At 41.5% G+C, this 20,510-nt stretch overlaps 1 protein-coding gene across 5 annotated transcripts in view; it reads right to left on the reverse strand.

Moving 5' to 3' along the window:
- The window catches only part of hspa12a (heat shock protein family A (Hsp70) member 12A), a 72,857-nt gene that overhangs the window by 38,864 nt on the left and 13,483 nt on the right, over positions 1 to 20,510 (reverse strand). For 3 of the 5 annotated variants that reach the window (XM_085295888.1, XM_085295883.1, XM_085295884.1), the window contains exons 2-3: positions 4,296 to 4,372; positions 3,717 to 3,844 (exon numbers count right to left, since the gene is read on the reverse strand). In XM_085295888.1, coding sequence (XP_085152014.1) covers positions 3,717 to 3,844; positions 4,296 to 4,372 — 205 coding nt within the window. The remainder of the gene's footprint in view (positions 1 to 3,716; positions 3,845 to 4,295; positions 4,373 to 20,510) is intronic. The other 2 variants (XM_085295886.1, XM_085295887.1) reach the window with 1 other exon arrangement.

Below are 20,510 nucleotides of genomic sequence, written 5' to 3' on the forward strand. Positions count from 1 at the left end.
TCAGCTGTTACGGCTCTCGTAATACATGCATACCGTTTTAAACAATACAATAATTATTGTGTCTCTAAGTCAAGGACTTTAGAGGTTTTATGGTCATTCCAACACATGTCCTCAAAGTTTTTTATTTTTATTTTTCACAAAATGGATTTTATTGGTGTTTTCGTACGATTTTTAAGAGCCAGAAAAAAAATAAATCTTTCGTATCTCTTTGTGTAATAAGCAAAGTTGTGGTTACGACTTCACAGTAGCCTATTTAATCTTTTTTAGCCAGAACACCAACTCACTCGAGCCTCCCCTCACATGATGGTAATGTCACGTGTGATATAGGATTTCTTCTGTACTGTTTTGTTCGACCGCTGTGTATTCAGTAACACATACTGAATTATGTGGTAAACAAGCTAAAATATGTTTTGTATCTGATTCCCAAAAGTGATCACTACCTCCAGTTTACCTCATTAAAGGCTGCGTCTTCTCTGTTTAATTCAATTAAATTCAACAAACAGCTCTATTCAAATACTAATAGCTTAATACTTAGTAATATTAATTACTTAAAGCAAGAATAACATAATCAAATAAAAACAGAACTTGAACAGAAATCACAGTTTACAGCTACCCAAGGACAAGATCAGGAAGCCCATAAAAGTTCAAGAGCTGTGAAAAAAAATCCTTTCAGGCTGAAAGATGCAGAAGACATTTAACATTTCAAAATGAATTTAATATATCAAAATGTTTTTGCCTTTGTGAATGTTTTATCTGAACTTTTAACTGTTTATCAAGTTTTGGGATTTATCCTCTTTCACGTACAGCTCTCTTATTTCTTTCTTTTTTGGTAATTTTGAGGGACATTCAACACAAACCTTTGTATCAAACTGAAGACATTTCAGGGTGTTGTTGTGGAGTTACGACCCCACCATCATCACAACAAAACTCCTTGTATTGTTACTTTTAATATTTCATTAACACACAATGAAAAGCAAGAATTCATTATGTCTTAGTTTTCCATGGCTTTGCTTCAAAGCTGACAATCCAGCATCCAGGAACATTTATAACTTTCTAATATGAAGCTGTGCTTCTAAAGCTTTAAGCGTCCTAAAAGATGCACGCGTAGAATTATTTGAAAATCCTAGGTGACTTCCTGCCTAAGCTGTCACAGTCACAAGATTTTCAGAGAACATAACCTCTGACCTTGACCTTGAGTACAAGACTCATCCAAGACCTGGTAGGGTCTCCCCAAGACAAATTGGTCTTGGGTGAGAAGTTTTCATAGGAAGCTGAAAGTCACTCATCCAAGCGACTTCCAGTGTTCCTCTCTCTCCAGGACGTGTACATCCTTATCACTAAAAGACTGGCCACTGAAGAAGTCACTTTGCTGAGTGATGAAACGTTTCTCCCAGATGCACAGAACTGAGCATCAAGACACCTGGTGGTGCGTTGGATCAGGTAGTGGGGGCGAGTCCTGGACAGACCGAGCGTAGCATGCCTAAACGTACAGTGATGGTATCATAAGGAGATCTGGAGCGGTGTCTCTGGACTGACAGACTGGGGTGATAGTTCCTATCTTTGAATAAGGGCCCGGAGTATGTGCTCCAACTCCAGGGGACAACACGCTAAGCCTCTCTGAGAACAGTCTATGCCAAGGTGCAGAGTTTGTTTGACCTTGGATACAAGAGGAACAATGCAGTTTCCATTCTGGAACGTTGGGCCAGTTCTAAATGATATTTGAGGGGGATTCCCCAACTTGTCTACATGTGTTTTGTTAATATGGAGAAGGCATTCGACAACATCCCTCAGAGTATCCTGGGGGGGGGGTGCATTGGGAGTATGGGATGGCCAGCACGTTGCTACGATCCCTGTACAATGTTCCCAGTCTTTCCAGTCTGTCTTGTTGAGGAGGGCACAAATAGTTAGCTGTCAATTACAGAGCACAAGCATTCGAGCTTTGTATAGTGACGGAAAGACAGAGATCATGGATACAAGCAGCAAATTTTCTCTGAAGGGTGGCTGGATTCTCCCTTGGAGAGAGAGTGAGGGGCTCAGAGTAGAGCCGCTGCTCCTCCACATGAAAAGGAGCCAGTTCAGGTGGTTTGGGCACCAACATGAAAATCCTAGGTGACTTCCTGTCTAAGTTATCACCTCGAGGTCAGACATGAATATATACATATACATCTGTATATTAGGACTGAGCGTTACTAGTCAACTAACCAACTAATCGGCACAATTGTTGTCACAGTCCTGGTTCGGTGACCCAGTGTTTTTGGGTTTTGTACTTTTACTTTTGATGTTATTATGAATTATGAGTGTTTGTGTTTTGGTTTCTGTCCCAGTATTTCTAGCTCATAGTTTTGTAGAACTGCTGAGTCCTTGTTTTTAGGTTTTGTTATTTGGTTTCCCAGAGTTACTCTGTGCTCACACTTCTCCGTGTTCCCTCCGTCTGTCCATGGTGTCACTCTGCTTGTGAATCTGTTAAGTTCAGTGTCTTGTCTGGCTCTGTGAGTTTCCTGTTTTATTCTGAAGGTCTCTGTCTCATGTGAGTGTGTTCGGTACGTTTCCCCTGTCTCGTCAGCTCTGACTTCTCCCAGCTGTGTTGCCCTCCTGTCTCCCATCCCTTGATTACTGCTGTGTGTATTTACGCCTTGTGTGTTCTCCAGCCTGTTGCCGGTTCGTCTGCGTTATTTCCCCCCGTCAACCTGTGTATCTGTGTGTTCCTATGTTTTTCTCCTCGGGTCTCCAGTTGACGTTTCAGGTTTGTTTTGTTAGTTTTTTCCAGTTTAGGTTTTGCTTAGTTTCCTCCACGCCTTTGCCGTTTCTGTTTGTATCTCCACCTTCAATAAAATTCCCCTGCATCTCAGCTGCCAGCATCTTGGGTCCACACGGCTCATCCCGCGAGCCGTGACAGTACAAACCGACCAGCCCGCCGGAGGACGTTCTGTCCGGCCCGTCGGTCCAGCCTTCAAAAGGGAAGCGGCGATCATGCCGACGCCCTTCGCCTCAGCTAGACCCGGAAACTTCTGAATTGCTGGCTGTGGTGAGCGAAAGAGACGTTAATCATGGGTTTTCTGACTTTGGGACTATTTACTCCGGGGCCGTGCCCAGCAGCATTCAGCTCAGTCTTCAGTGTCCCTGTTACCTGTAGCTCAATCTCCAGTTCTGTCGCCCTCTCAGCCATCCATTATCTCTATGCAGGGAGAAAATCTCATTCCCACCCAGGGTGTTTCTCACAGTTTAGCTGCTTTAGGTACAGTTATTCACTCCAGGGCCTCCCCAGAGGCTAGGTAGCCCCCGAGGAACTGCACGCGGTGTCAGCGCTGCCTGGGCGGAGCCCTGCGCAGCTCCAGTTACCTCTGTGCCTGCCAGAGGTCTCCGCACACAGTCTCACAGATTAAAGTCCAACAGGCAAACAAAAGCACTGTTTTTACCTTTATGCTGGATGTTCATCATGAAATGAATCTTTTAAATTATTTGCGCAATCGATTAAACATTAAAAAGTAACTTTAGGTTAATATTCTTCCTTCTTTTGTCTGTTTTGCTGACACTTTTCTGTGTCACATGTCCAATTAGCTACATTTAGTTTTCATTTGCCTGCCAGAACACCTTCCTTCAGCCTTGGTGATAAAAGACTGTTTTTAATTTTTGTTCACAGCCGAACTGATCAAGTTCAGTGCACCACCAGCCCACCATCACATTCCACCTCAGTTTCCACTGCAGTGTCAGCCTACCTCATGGTGTGAATGCACTCTGGTTCCTTAGCAAAGGCGTAAGCATAACCGCTGGATGTGGTGCCAAAGTCAATGGCAACTACGACCACAAAGGACGGCCCTGACGGTACCTGGTCTGTATCATTCTGCTGTGCACAAAGAGGAACAGACAGTTTGATGGTGTTAGGACATATGATGAGTTCAAAACAACCAATCAGCATATGCAAATAAAAAATAACAACATCAAAATGGTAAAGTGATATCACAGGTGAGTAAATATCTGCAGGATGTTCAGTGTTCACTTTGAATGGCACCGTGATGATGGAGACTGCAGGTTTATTTCTGCATTTACTCAGTCTTGGTGTCCTGCTGTTATGTAACATATATGAGTGAAGAGCAGACGGTCTCTACCTAACAGTTTGTAAGGACTTTGCTGTTACTGCTGTAGGATATGTTAAATAGATCATGACCCTCCAATGCCAGGTGTTGTGGCACTCAAGCATGATACAAAGGTAATCAGATTACCAGAATGAGAAGAAACGTGTCAGATCACACTCGTCCTGCAGGAACAATAATTACAAACATGAACACATGAGTCACCTGAGTGTGTGAAGGAGAGAGAGGTGTAATTCCAGGGTCGCCCATGCTCTTTGCTGGAGAAGGATCAGCCATTGCATCTGTACATGAAGACAGCAAAGGATTTATTATGCAGTCCTACGATGCAGTTCACTTTCTATTGAGTATTTATATAAAGTTGCACGCTGTCGTGTCATTTTTAAAGCATGTCTTTATTTGAACATCAGTAGGAAATTTATTCCTTTTACACGTTTTCATTTTATGCACCTTCTTTTTATGCCGTGCATTTGTGCAGCTGTAAGCTTTTGCTACTGTGTAGTGAACAAGGACTACAGATCTGCAGGTCATCATTTATACATCTATATGCAGTGTTGGGGAGTAACAGAATACATGTACCGGTGTTACGTATGTAAAATACAATATGAGTAACTGTATTCTGTTAGTTTAAAGGTTACCATTTAAAAAGGTGGCATTCAGTGCCTGTGTCTCAGTCTCGTGGCCCAGGTCACCTCTACAGCCCGCATAACGACGTAAAGAAATATTTGAAGCATGTAAATATAATAATAACCACTGCAGCCAAACAGAGAGCCTGACGAGCCCAGCTATTAAGACTCGACTGTACACCGTGTTCGTGTTTTCCTCTGAAATAGGGCTGCTTAATAAATCAAATTTTAATCTCGATTACGATCTGGGCTTTCAACAATCATTAAAAAGGACTGAGCCGATTATTAGCCCCTCCCTCGTGCTTTACTTGTGCTTGACAGTCTTTAAAGTCATTATTCAACACATTGTTATTGTTAAATAAATATGTCAAATAATCGAGATCTCAATTTCAGTGAAAATAATCGTGATTATCATTTTTGCCCTAATCGAGCAGCCCTACTCTGAAACAATAAGTTCTGTTGGAGTCTTTCAATGCCTCTCTCTGTTTCTCGCTAGCAAAGTTGACCCAGACAACAAAGTAAAGCTAGTTTTCAGCTATGAGCCGACACGAACCCGACGTATTAGTCAGAGGTCCCTTTACTACAGTTCAGAGCCGCGGACCTGTTTTATATACGCGAGGAATAGTTTCTACACGAGATCGCTGCAAAAAGTGCAGCCTTACCTAATGTGCACCTACTGTTACTCATTTATATTAAGATTTAAACATCTAGCTGGTGTTGGTGTGGAGAGTAGCCTTCAGTAATAGTAATAAATCACACAGCAATAGGACATTCATGTAGCTGTAAAAAGCATGGTAATATATTAAGTAATCCAAAGTACTCAGTTACATTACTCTCATTGAGTAACGTAACAGAATACATTACAGAATACATTTTGGGGCATGTAATCTGTAGTGGGATACATTTTGAAAGTAACCTTCCCAGCACTGTCTATATGATATAGAGCTAGTTAAATGAACATTTTTATGATAAGGGTTCATTTTCTCTCCTGCTCATCTTTTTTATCCCAAACTGAAACATTCAATGTATCTCCTTGCATCTTCTGACCTTTCACATTACCCACAAACGAGCCTCTAAGGCTGAGGCCATACGCACTCTTTTTTAAATGTTACATTGTTGGAGACAACCATTCATTCATCTACAAAAACAACATGCACAGCATGCTTCCTGCATCAGTCGACTCCTGACTCAACCCTGCGATGCAGCCATACTCCTGTTAGGGGACAACTTTGAGATATTATTTTATTTAAAAATGACAGACTTACATTAACTTAGTAATTAGTACTTAATTAAACCTGAAAATAAACTTCCTGTTGGTTAAATAATCAACTGACAGCCACTATTAGCAGGTTTGTCCTGATCTCCATCCAGACGACACCGTAATTTAAAGGACACTGCTAACAGAAGCCTAGCTTAGCCACTGACTTAAATTGTCTCCACACTTTAAGCACAATACTACGATAAACATAACAAATTGTTATCAAGGCCAGCTGACTAAAGATTTCCATGCTGCTTCCATAGTTGGTAAGCACCAAAGAAATGACCCAGAACACCAAAGAAAACCGTGTTCCTGCAGAGGCTGCTGACCATGAACTCTGTAAATGGCCCAGAAGTGAAAGGATGCTGCTTTGTGGGTGTCAAACAGCCAAATGACAACATTTTCTGTGTGGAAAGTGCAGAAAATGTCTGTTACACCTGTCTTCAAAACACAATGGCATTTCAGTAGAATAGGAGATTGTCTACCCATTTGCTTCCATCATTTTCATTAGTCTGGCTTAATAACCTTCAGTGAAAGTGTTCTTTGAATGCATACAATAATAATACTCCCCAGACATATTGTAAGTGTCTGGCAGAATTGTCTCACGGCGGGACATCGTGTTATCCATCCTATTTTTCCAGCTCATTCACCCTTTTCTCTTGCCATCCCCTACAGAGTGGATGAGTGGTCTGAAGACCCATAATACACTTTGCCAGGCAATTACAGTGCAGAATTACAGACCACCTGTGGCTAGACTCCATCTAGCCACAGTCCACTCTCCCAAATCACTTTACAGCCTGGAGTTTTATTCCCAACAAAGGGTCGAAAAATCTCATCACAATTAGCAAAGTAAAGTAACGGTAATCTTATAATAAATAATATTTCAATCTTTCTGTGCCAGCAGAGTGTTCACTTCTGTTCAATGATTCATTTAATGTCTAAGGCATGTTTACGCTGAAATTCTAATTCTTCCCCTCCAGCATTCATCCGTTCTCTCATCCGTGACAATCACACAATAATTTAAGTCATCCTGCGGCAACCCTGTGTCGTCCATACAGTGATAAGACTGCTGGGTTTGTCCAACCACGTCATCATTCTTCCCCATTAATCACATTTCTATACTATCTATATGAAAACTAACGATTGAAAATATCTTAGACAAACAAACATGATGAACTGTTAGTGCACATTAAATTAAACTGCATTCAATCCACTAAAAATAATTAAAGTTCATTGAACTTTTTATAGAGTTCAAGTCGCTGAACTTTAATTCACAAATCTATCAATTTTAAGACAAAATAGAAACTAAGCTTTAAAAACAAAGTGTTATTTATTACATTTACTCTATATGATGTTCAAACCTAAGATTTCATTTTCCAAAGTAAAGGTTAAACTATTAGTCATGCCCTTATGTTTCCAAATGATCAAACAAGAAAATGCAAAAACTAACATTTAATCAACCAGTTAAACAAAGAGACAAAAGTCTGGTAAATTAGTATGAAGAGTCCACACAGAGGGCACGTTGTAGTGGATGACTGGGTCAAACAAGTGACAGGGGACTGAGATCCACAGATTAGAAATGTGTTTTTAATCGTTTCATTTTGAAAATATTCTTAGTTTTCTCCTGCAGTTTGCTTAGGTGCAACACAGGAAAGCCTGTGGTCAGGGTTAGATCTGTGCATCTGGCAGAAAACCCTCCAGATGACCATGCTTTGTTCAAGCCAACCAATGACAACCAAGAGGGTAGGGCTGCTCAATTAATCGAATTTTAATCACGATTACGATCTGGGCTTTCAACGATCATTAAAAAGGACTGAGACGATTATTAGCCCCTCCCTCGTGCTTTACTCTCGCGCTGCTCCGTGTGGCAAATCGAGCGCACCTCTCTGCATTTCGAACACGTGTCACAACAATTAAGAGCAGCGGTCTCCAACCTTTTTTGCACCACGGACCGGTTTATGCCCGACAATATTTTTATGGACCGGCCTTTAAGGTGTCGCGGATAAATACAACAAAATAAAACTAGTACCGGTACTGAAAAAAAGAAAATTTATTCATAACACACGTGAAAAGACCCAGGAAAACAGAGTTGACTATAAAAACGATAACAAAATAACGCTGAAAACCGATAAAACCCCTGAAAACTATACATTTCACACCTGAGCCTCAACTTTCGCGGGTACCGGTACCGGTCCGAGGCCCGGGGGTTGGGGACCGCTGATTAAGAGGACCCGAGGGAAGCTCGGAAAGCTAAACAGAAGTTATTTGGAGAGGAGAGTGACTGCCGCTGGTTGAAAAGAGGTAAAACAAAACTTCAATGGTGTGGAAACATTATGGGTTGGCGGAGTCAGACGTGGATCAAGTAGACATAGTGTGTAAACTTTGCTACGGTGTCGTAGCTGCACCACAGAGCAACACTGCAACGTTCACTAAACATAGATGTTTACATTTTTCATTTATTTCTTATATTGAAAACATTTGCACTGTTATCAGTATTTGCACACTATTTTATGACAATCTTTAAAGTAGGGCTGCTTGATTATGGCAAAAATGATAATCACGATTATTTTCACTGAAATTGAGATCTCGATTATTTGACGATATTTATTTAACCCTTTAAGACCTACCATAGAACCAAGTCCGCCAGAGCTTATTTTATTTTTTTACATGCTGTGGAGCCATTTTTGGGAGCATTTCAAGTTGCTATACATCAATACAACTGTTATAGCCCATAATATGTATGCATTAAGTGCATAGTAATTACATTAATTGCAAAAAAGTGCAATAAACTACAAAAAAATTGAAAATTGTTTTTGTTTTTTTACATATATTTCTACTTGGAGAAATTTAAGAGGTTTATCCCTCAAAGCTTTAAATACAAAAAAGTTGCAAAAAATAGTTTACAACAACAGGAAATTTATTTTGAGTGTCTTCATAGTTTTATTTTGGAGATACAGCAATTTTTATATACTGCAGGAAAAACAAAAAACAATCCTATGATGCAAATTTGCAAAGAAAACAGCAGGTGCATCAAAATAAACTATTTCCAGCAGTGCAATTCGAGTTCTAAGCATCCCAGAAACTATTCAGAAAAGTCAAACATGACCAGTATAGGCTTTTAAGGCCTACAAGTAAAAAAAACTACATTTTCTGCAAAAATGACGTCACTTCCGGTTTCAGACAGGAAATGGCGGACATGCAACAGTTCGCGTTGACGTCTTTTTCAATGTGGGAAGTGTTACGAACAGCTGATCGGATCGGCAAAGCGTGTTTCTGGAATATTGTGTTTTTGTTCCTGCAAGCGCTTTTTATGCAATTTTTGCAAAGCTTTATGTGGAAGGAAACCCTGACCGAGGACAAGCTGATGGCATAAGATGTAAGTACAACTCCTCCGGTTTCATATGCAAAAAAAATTATTGCGCTAGCTTACACGGTTCAGGTTCTACAGGGATTTAAAAATAGTTACACAAAACGGAGCGTGCTGCTCTGACCGGCTTTAAAGGGTTAACAATAACAATGTATTGAATAATGACTTTAAAAAATAATATAAAATAGTGTGCAAATACTGATAACAGTGCAAATGTTTTCAATATAAGAAATAAATGAAAAATGTAAACATCTATGTTTAGTGAACTTTGCAGTGTTGCTCTGTGGTGCAGCTACGACACCGTAGCAAAGTTTACACACTGTGTCTACTTGATCCACGTCTGACTGAACCCATAATGTTTCCACACCACTGAAGCTTTTTTTACCTCTTTTCAACCAACGGCAGTCACTCTCCTCTCCAAATAACTTCTGCTTAGCTTTCCGAGCTTCCCTCGGGTCCTCTTAATTGTTGTGACACGTGTTCGAAATGCAGAGAGGTGCGCTCGATTTGCCACACGGAGCAGCGCAAGAGTAAAGCACGAGGGAGGGGCTAATAATCGTCTCAGTCCTTTTTAATGATCGTTGAAAGCCCAGATCGTAATCATGATTAAAATTCGATTAATTGAGCAGCCCTACTTTAAAGCCATTATTCAACACATTGTTACTGTTAAATAAATATCATCAAATAATCGAGATCTCAATTTCAGTGAAAATAATCGTTATTATCATTTTTGCCATAATCGAGCAGCCCTACAAGAGGGTAATACTACTATAAGGGACTGTAGAGCACAATGCAAGTACAATGCAGGTCGGAGTGTTCCTGCTTTTCTTGCACGCTTTTTAATCCCACTGCCCTTTTTGGTCAAATAAAAGCACAAGCAGGGCAGAGTCTATATCTTTATTGTTCTCAAGGAACACAAGCTAAAGTATTTGTTTGCCATAGAGCACCCCAATGGCTTTTAGGATTGTTAACGATCAGGACATGAATATTATTATGTACATCCAAACATTCCTTTAATGCCAGGCGTTCTGTAAACGACCTTTCATTGTCATGAGTTTGTTCAGTACATATTTCTGGATTGTGAGAGTTGAGACAGTATGAGCACGATTATCCACCACACAAAGGAAAGACGTTTAGGTTTGGTAAATGAGAAGCTATCAATATGTGCAAGTATCAAATACATATTTGTCATTTTTATCCATACATGCCCCTGAAAAGAAAGCTGCGTTTAACATGGCTTAAAATGTTACTAACTTGTCACAGCTTTGCACTAATGTGCAACACAGTTCCTGCATCGCTATCACTGAAACACATTTCCATAAAAACAAGGTGAATAAGGAGAAAACAATATAGCTAAGAAATTTATCAGGTGATAGTAAATAAGACAATGAAAACACATCAGATGTCAATGTGAAATAATCATGCTTCACTGCTATGGATGGTGTAATGTGTTAGGAATGTGAAGCATGCCACATCATTTGATGGAAATGATAAGAATCACAAAGGGCTGAACTCAAAGATGTTTCAAAAACACTAGAAAAGACAAACTTGTCAAACGTTTGTTACAGAAATTCAAAACTCTGATCAATTTTAATGGAGGGATTGGCCGATTACGTCCGAGATGAGATGACTGGATGTGAGGCTCCTGAGACTGAATGAGACCGTAGATCTCACTCTAAAGACATACCAACGAGTTATGTGACGACCTTGAAGGGTCTTTAAACACTTCTGCTTCCAGAGAGCTACAGCTGCACCGCCTCTGGCTTCCTGCTCAAGGAAGCGTTTCACCTCTCTTGAGGTCTCAACTCCACTGACCAAAATCTAGCTTCTCTACATTCTGTTAACCCCGGTCGACCGTTTCATTCCTGTCACTTCACACACACTTCAGATCCCTACCCAATCTGATACCAGACCAGTATCATGTTCACTGGTCCAACCAACATGTCCTACGACATGGCCATCGAGCTCCCCATGGAGCAGTATCCCCTCGTGGTCACCTGCTCTCCCTATCCCCTAGGGAAAATAAGGCTATGGAGGAGTACATTACAGAGGCTCTCCAACAGGGCTTTATTTGACCCGCCACCTTCCCAGCCACCGCTGGGTTCTTCTTTAAGAAGAAGGATGGCACAGTTGGCTGCTGGCAGAGCCTGTGGGCACGCCACTGCAGCCCCCTCTGACTTCTGCTCCGTGGCTGCTGAGTGACCCCTTGTCTCAGGGGCACAGATGCCTCTCCGATGATCCTCCTTGGGCTCTCGCACTCTGGGGCCTGGAGAAACCTTTTGAATACATGTGCTCTCATCCACACAGGTGTTCACACCTGTGTGCACATCTGTGAGCACACCTGTGTGCACACAGGTGTGCTCACAAGACTGAGGCATTTTTATATCATAAAATAAAATAAAACTCAGCATAATTTGGACCATTAAGGATCACTGTTCACTGGATGAAAAGCTGAATAACATTATAGAAAGAAACAAGAGTGAGCTGGTGTAGCTGCAGCATTACATTACTTTAAACCACAGGTCAGCATGCATGGATAAGGAATGATAATACGGAATGCCGGCACGGGTTGTGCTTTGCACACAGTTATGCACCAGGCGCTGTTTTTTTTATTTCAATGAATTTGACAAGAAAGTCTGATTTCTGCTGTTTAACAGCAAAGACTTTTACAAATGATTGCTTATCAGTGTCTCAAATCAAACCTCTGTAACTTTGCTCTGCTTCACTTCAGCAGCATCAGGTAATGTTCACATATTGATTCATGGTATTTTACCTGCTATAAAAAGCCAGGCCATCATGTTTTTCTGTTTTAGCCTCAGTTACTTTGACACAAAGGCATCTGCTGTGATGCTCACACCTCTGATGAAGTCTCACAGTGTCAGCTTTGTTTTATACCAAGATAGTTTACACCGAGTTTGTAATTGCAGAGAAACAGTCAAAAAAAATGGAATTAAATATTTAGAATTTACAAGCTTCTTTCAGCAGTACGTATCCAAGATAAATGTAATATTTCTGCCTGTCTGAGTCAAAACTGAAATGAATTCAATCAAATCGAAATCTTGTTACTCCGAACTGAATAAGTTGTAGAAATCAGTGATGACACCCAGCACTACAACTGGCCTCTCCACAATGTGGAGGCTCTTCTCTGACATCATAATAACATAGCTGAACAGGCACATTCAACATTTAAGATCATATACTTGTCATTGTAGAAAGATACAAAGACATTTTGTTTGGTGACAATTAACCAGCAAAAAGGGATAAACTTCACTTTAAAAAGGCAAAAAACTAATATAAAGATCTAAGAATAAAAAGAGCTATGTACGAACAACAGGAATATTTGCAAACGTTGTGTTGTTGTTATGAGAGCAAGTGCAGACATTCTGTTTTTTTACATGACTGCAAAGATTGCAAAGTTGTGCATGTGCCCGTGCACTAAATCAGTCCCAACAGTTTGCTAATAAAGGCCACAGCCATGAGGAGGAAGCTGCTTTTCACTCTTTCCTGGTTTTAAATGTCCAGTATCTATTCCCCCAAGGTAAAAGTGTAAAAAGGTGATGACCAGGTATGTCGACTCTCTGCTTATGAAGCTGGCTTTCTGTTTAAAGCGGTCAGCATACACAGTGTGCCATTGTTGGAGTATTGCTCCCTCCCTCTGGTTGCCTCGACGACACGGGTAAGGTGTTTTTTTTTTTGTCTGCTTAGTAAACCACACTGTAACACACTGAGTGAGGAGCTGAGTGCGTTACAGTGAGTGAGGAGCTGAGTAACACACTCGGTGTTACACTCATGAGGGCGTTACAGTGAGTGAGAGCCGAGTGCGTTACAGTGAGTGAGATCCGAGGGCGTTACAGTGAGTGAGAGCCGAGTGCGTTACAGTGAGTGAGATCCGAGGACGTTACAGTGAGTGAGATCCGAGTGCGTTACAGTGAGTGAGATCCGAGGGCGTTACAGTGAGTGAGAGCCGAGTGCGTTACAGTGAGTGAGATCCGAGGGCGTTACAGTGAGTGAGAGCCGAGTGCGTTACAGTGAGTGAGAGCCGAGTGCGTTACAGTGAGTGAGATCCGAGGGCGTTACAGTGAGTGAGAGCCGAGGGCGTTACAGTGAGTGAGAGCCGAGTGCGTTACAGTGAGTGAGATCCGAGGGCGTTACAGTGAGTGAGAGCCGAGTGCGTTACAGTGAGTGAGATCCGAGCACGTTACAGTGAGTGAGAGCCGAGTGCGTTACAGTGAGTGAGATCCGAGCACGTTACAGTGAGTGAGATCCGAGGGCGTTACAGTGAGTGAGGAGCTGAGTGACACACTCGGTGTTACACTCATGAGGGCGTTACAGTGAGTGAGAGCCGAGGGCGTTACAGTGAGTGAGAGCCGAGGGCGTTACAGTGAGTGAGATCCGAGCACGTTACAGTGAGTGAGATCCGAGGGCGTTACAGTGAGTGAGAGCCGAGTGCGTTACAGTGAGTGAGATCCGAGCACGTTACAGTGAGTGAGATCCGAGGGCGTTACAGTGAGTGAGAGCCGAGTGCGTTACAGTGAGTGAGATCCGAGGGCGTTACAGTGAGTGAGATCCGAGGGCGTTACAGTGAGTGAGAGCCGAGTGCGTTACAGTGAGTGAGATCCGAGGGCGTTACAGTGAGTGAGATCCGAGGGCGTTACAGTGAGTGAGATCCGAGTGCGTTACAGTGAGTGAGAGCCGAGGGCGTTACAGTGAGTGAGATCCGAGGGCGTTACAGTGAGTGAGATCCGAGTGCGTTACAGTGAGTGAGATCCGAGGGCGTTACAGTGAGTGAGAGCCGAGTGCGTTACAGTGAGTGAGAGCCGAGTGCGTTACAGTGAGTGAGAGCCGAGGGCGTTACAGTGAGTGAGGAGCTGAGTGACACACTCGGTGTTACACTCATGAGGGCGTTACAGTGAGTGTAGGGCTGCCACAAACAATTACTTTGATAGTCAACTACTCACTGATTATTTTTGTGATTAGTCGACTAATCAGATCATCATCCATTGGACATAAAACCTTCAGCTTATTGCACCAGCAGCATCTGCTCTTATATAACTATCACTAGCTTACAGCTTTAAGTGTGTAAGGTGCTAACTAAAAATAAAGACAAGATGACAGTTTATTAAATTTTAATGAAATCTGCAGATTGTTTCGGTGAAGTTTAATAAACTCCTTGCTATCTAAAATATAACAGGACACTGGAGTATATTAGGGCTGCCACAAACGATTATTTTGATAGTCGACTAGTCACCGATTATTTTTGCGATTAGTCGACTAATCAGATCATCATCCATTGGACGTACAGCGTACAGCTTATTGCACCAGCAGCATCTGGTCTTATATAACTATCATTAGCTTACAGCTTGAAGTGTTTGTGCTAACTAAAAATAAAGACAAGATGGTAGTTTATTAATTTTTAATGAAATTTGCAGATTGTTTCGGTGAAGTTTAATAAACTCCTTGCTATCTAAAATATAACAGGACACCGGAGTAAATTCTCGAGCATCTCACACTTCTGATAATCAGCTGTCTGCTTGATGTTTATTCAGCTGTGTAAAAACTATAACTTTAATCTCAGACAAACCGATTTACTCAGGAACAAATAAAATACTAAAGAAAGCCAAACAATAACATTTGTAAGTTATCTAAGTGACTTATATATATATTTAACCTGAGTAGCGAAAGACGGCGGTGGGTTTGAAAACGATTTGCCGGGAGTCCGGTGTTCTCACGGCTCTACTGAGCCTTGCCCCCGGCTAGCTATCGAGCTAGTGGGTAACAGACGTCTCCGAAAACGTCGGAGCGCTTTTGAAAATATGTGGTGTCTTGATAAACTGAGCAGATATTTGAGGTTTACACAGCTACATTCTCGCCTGAAAATATGTTAAACATTTATTTTGTGACCCAGAAACAACAATAAGAGTAATATTAGATATTAATAATTATATAATATTTATTAATATAATATTTATATAATATTAAAATGTAATAAATTCTGTTTTCATGGATGCCTGGATGTTAAACTTAATTGTTACACCTGGTAAAGAAGCAACGCTGACCATTTTATTAAAGATGAAAGAATTTAGACAGTTTAACTCTCAGTGATGCCGCAGTGTTGGTTTGACTTTGGGACCTGAAGCGGACGGAGTTTTGGACCCAGAAACGGTTAATGAGTTACAGACCGGATAAGTTATTGAGTTCTCTATGTGCTGTACTCAGTTCCTTCAGAATATTTGTTGAGCCCAGCTGTTTATGACGTTTATTCAGCTGTGTAAAAACTATAACTTTAATCTCAGCCAAACCGATTTACTCAGGAACAAATAAAATACTGAAAAAAGCCAAACAACAACATTTTTAAGTTATCTAAGTGACTTATATATCATGTTTAACCTGAGTAGCGAAAGACGCTAGCGAAATTGTTCTCCAATTCTTTTTGTTTGGCTTGTATACGCTATCATTCGTTCTTGAAGGTATGTTTTTGCACAATCCCAAATTATAAGGGGAGACATTTCTGGAGTGTTGTTTACAGACATGTATGTTGAATACGTGGCAGTAAACAATGCTGAATGAGGCTACAAAGAAGTGAAGTCCTTATCATTTAAAGTGGATGCATATTATCTCCACTGCTCTGATTGGTCCTTTGTGTTCTTTGTTCCAGAGGAGTAGGGAGTGATCTTATAATGTTATTGGGAGTGTCTCTATATTTCCAATTCTATACAGCTCTGAATTTGAGCTGAAAAATAAGTGGATTCTATAGGATCCGCGTCTACTTGAGTAAAACATGAAATCCCTTCTCTCAGGAAACAGAGCTCCAGACGTCCACTAGGCCTGCCTCTGTACTTTGATTTTAAAGCATTCTCCTCCTCTCCTCAGATCACTGCACAAAAGAAACATCTTACCACTGTGCTAACCAGCAAGGGTTTCTCCACCATGTGCCAAGTTGTGTTTTGCTTGGAATTCAAATACTTATAAAATCATTTATAACTTTCATGAAATGCCTTTTTTCTGGATTTGTGGTTCCATCTCTCCACCATACTACATACCATAAAGAAATTAGAGAGCCTTTATTTCTTACTCGACAGCCAATCTTACCAACAATGTAACCCGACCCTATTATGTGTGTTAGTTCACTTTTCACTGTCATAAACTCAAAAACAAATCAAAGTTCGCACTAAACAGAAACAGAAGATTCTTGATAGAAAATAGCAGCATATGAAAATGCAAAGATGAGACACACACAAAGATTGGCAGCCATTACAATAGCAGAAGGGGGACCTCATTAAATTCACTGAAGCAAACCAGAGGGCACAAATACAAAACACATCAGCTATCAAAGAGCCACATTCATCAGGGGCAAGAACAAAATGAGCATGAGGAGAGAATGTGCTGTTTCTTCTACCATCTGAGCACACATTCATAGAAGCTAAGCAGAGACCCCCACGCACAGTCGTCCTGGTCGTGCCAGAACAGCCTTTCAGCAATTACAGCCACTGCATGCTCCTACGTACGCGCTTCTACGTACGCGCTTCTACGTACGCGCTTCTACGTACGCGCTCCTACATACGCGCTTCTACATACGCGCTCCTACATACGCGCTTCTACACACATGTCCCCTTCCTGTTTTCCTTTTTATATGTTGATCACACTTAAATGTTTCAGATCATCAAACAAGTTTAAATATTAGCCAAAGATAACACCAACCACATTTCACTGTTGATATGATGTTCCTTTTCTCAAATGTTGTGTGTGTGTGTGTGTGTGTGTGTGGTTGTATTGAGTAAACTGTGAGTGATAAAGTTTTAAAGAAGTAAATATTTCGATATAACTGGATTGAGAGGGATTATGTTGGCTCACTAACTATCAGCTCAGAGTAAGTTAATTAGATAACTACACTTAGGTGATTTAATCATTATTTTGTGACTATATGTCCCATCCTCTACACCCTGCAGACCCACACTGTCATAGCTGGACTGGCCATCGGGCATACCGGGCATTTGCCTGGTGGGCTGCTGGCGATTTTTTGTTTTTAATGGGCCGATCGATTTTTTTTTGGAAGGGTATAAATAATGAAAGGTGTTGGATTGGCCAGTTGGTCATGATCGACTCTGGGCTGGACCAATTACAGCCGAGGAGGTCGAATGCTGGACTAGTAAACGGGAGGCCAAACTCAAAACACGACTTTATTAACAGAAAGGCAAAGACGATACGAAAGTACACTGGGAAGAACTAAAACTAACTCACAAGGAGGCGGGGAAACCACAGGGAAATGCCCACAACACTGAGGGACAAAGCCACACAGAACAGAGGGAGATTCTGACATAAATACACAGAAGGTAATGAAGGAAGTGGGAACACATGGGGAGCACAGCTGAGGACAAGTACGCATAACGAGACAGGAAGGACACAGAACTGAAAATACTGACCCAAGACGCGGACCTTAAACGTAACACAGGAAGAACACAGAGATGCAGAGAGGAGGGAGAGAGATAGCAAGGTACAGGAACTCAGAGCTATATGAACACAGACACACAGAGGAAGATACAGGAGCAAAGACACGATCCGACAACCAAAACCATAACCACCTAAGGACAAGGACTCAACTTTAAACTAACAAGGTGGACTCAAACCAAAATACAAACCCTCAAAGACCCCCACACACCCCCACACAGTGTGAAATCCAGAACGTCCCGACTCAACAACTCCTTCCTCCTCACTGCTGTCAGACTCTTGAACAGCTGACCTATTTTAACAGTAATAATAATTTTTGCACATCAGGTCATCTCACATATTAAACCAGCATATTGAGCTCATAGCTCTTTTGCACACACATCTATTTAACACTTCAATTTTTGTCTCCATTTATTTATTTATACTATTTGTATTTTACCTGTTCTAGTTCTGTTTGCACATATTAATGTGTGGACAGCCAGAGCGTTCTCACTCCCGAGGCGTAACATGTCGACGTTTTGTCACGTCCCGCGGCGTTCCTGAGGAACGCGAAAGGAGACCTTCGGCGTTCTTATGGTACGCGGTGGGTTATGGCTGGAATCCAGTGCAATGACGCTCCCGCGGTAATAGACGTTCCAGCCCTGTATTCCAGCCCTAAACCTAACCTTATCCCTAGCCCTAACCATAACCTTATTCCAGACCGTAACCAGGACTTTAATGATGTTAAATAGCGTGTTTCTAAGCGATTTGAAGAAAAAGAGCGAACATGTGTAGGTTCAGTCCAGACGGTTCTCATATTTCCTCTTTTTCCGAGGTCGTCATTTAGGAACGTGGTGGGTAGCCGGAAACGTAATATGGTGACGATTTGTCACCTAGCGTAAAATGTTACGCTTTGGGAGTGAGAACGGGTTGGGACAGCAGAGAAAGACTTTCATTGTACAGAGAAATGATTTCTTTGTGCACATGACAATAAACACTTTGAATCTTGAATTATTTGGTCCTGCTGTTGCTAAATTTGTTAAATTACTTTAATAAATATCCTTCAAGTAAAATCACTCCCTTCTGAACCCTTTGTACAACAGTAAAGGTAAAAACAGTATTAAAGATCCTCATTAGTATAAAAGGTTAGTCCAGCACTTTAAAAGTAACAAGTTCTAACTTAGTTCTAATCACTATATTCATGTGCACTGTTACCTCTACGTTGTCTCCTCTTTTGAATTTTGCATCTTCATCTGATGATGACGTTATAGCGTTGAGGTCCTAGTCGTCCCTTCTCCCTTCCTGCTCACCGCCATTAAATAATTGACCGTGTGGCTTTGAAGCAGAACGACTGTGAAAGACTGTAGTTGTGCTTCGTGACTGGGCGTGGCCCATCAGCAGAAAGTGCCTGTGTGACTGGGTGAATGGGGCAGGTTGTACAAAGTGCTGTGAGGGATCAGGTCGAGCAGAAAAGTGCCATATAAGAATGAGTCCATGAAGCAGCTCATAACAAAGGCATTATTAGGTCCTTCCTCTCAGCTTGTAATATATTTCTCTATCACTCAGTAAATAAGATGATGAACATGAGAGTGAATATCTCCTTAAACTCTTCTCCCGCGATGATCCTGAGTCATACTACATGACATCATTATTAATGGGAAAGATGAAACGAGCAACATGAGATTTCAGCTCCCATCTTCTCTTAGCAGCATGTCTCCACCCCTCACAGCTCCCTGAGTTTAGTTCCTGCCCGTTTTAAACATCTCATCACTAATTTACTTAACAAACTAATCTGTTTGGTTCACACTCACGCTCCTCTTTCTGTTTCTTTTCCCATTTTTGTCTCATCTAAGGAACACTTAGAACATAAGCTCTAGTTGGCAGAAGTGGAAACGAGTGATTCTTGCATTTGTGTCACTGTGCTTTTTGTTCGGCTTGTTTACTGGCATGGAGAAATTCTCTTTCACACAGTGTTACTACACTGCTCAGGGGTCACATTCACATAAATTTTAATGCTTCTCCTGCATCAGTGAGAAATGTGGCTTTTGTGCCAAAAACAAGGCCCGGATGAGTCTGACGGCGAGCAGGTCAATAAATAACTTTGATGTACAGTTCTTTGCTGTACTAAAATGAAACTATGACGAAAAAGAAACTGTTCCCTTTTTTGTAAATGAAATGCAAGTTAACGATATTTGATTTGATAGCCTATGAATATCTTCTGCTGTTTCCTCTCTTTCCTCCACAATTTACACTTTATACATCCATCCAGCTGCTTCCACTTCTCCTATTCAGGGTCGCGGGGGCGCTGGAGCCTATCCCAGCTGTCATTGGGCGAGAGGCGGGGTACACCCAGGACAGGTCGCCAGTCTGTCGCAGGGCCAACACACAGAGACAGACAACCATTCACTCCCACATTCACACCTATGGGCAATTTGGATTAACCAATTAACCTATCCCCACAAACTGCATGTCTCTGGATGGTGGGAGGAAGCAGGAGTACCCGGAGGGAACCCACGCAAACACGGGGAGAACATGCAAACTCCACACAGGAAGACCCCGGCCTGATGGTGGAATTGAACTCAGGACCTCCTTGTTGTGCGGCAACAGTGCTAACCACCGTGCTGCCCAGTTTACACTTTAATTAAAGGATATTTAATAAAGCAGATTAATAAAGCAAACGCCAAATGAATGGAACTACACTGATGTAATTAACCTACTCTGAGCTAATGCTGATTATTCTCTTGTCC

Source organism: Mchenga conophoros, linkage group LG13 (assembly GCF_057382185.1).
Source record: "Mchenga conophoros isolate Kocher_MC1m ecotype Shallow Benthic linkage group LG13, M_conophoros_male_GT1.1, whole genome shotgun sequence".
In the NCBI taxonomy this organism is placed as follows: Eukaryota; Metazoa; Chordata; class Actinopteri; order Cichliformes; family Cichlidae; genus Mchenga; species Mchenga conophoros.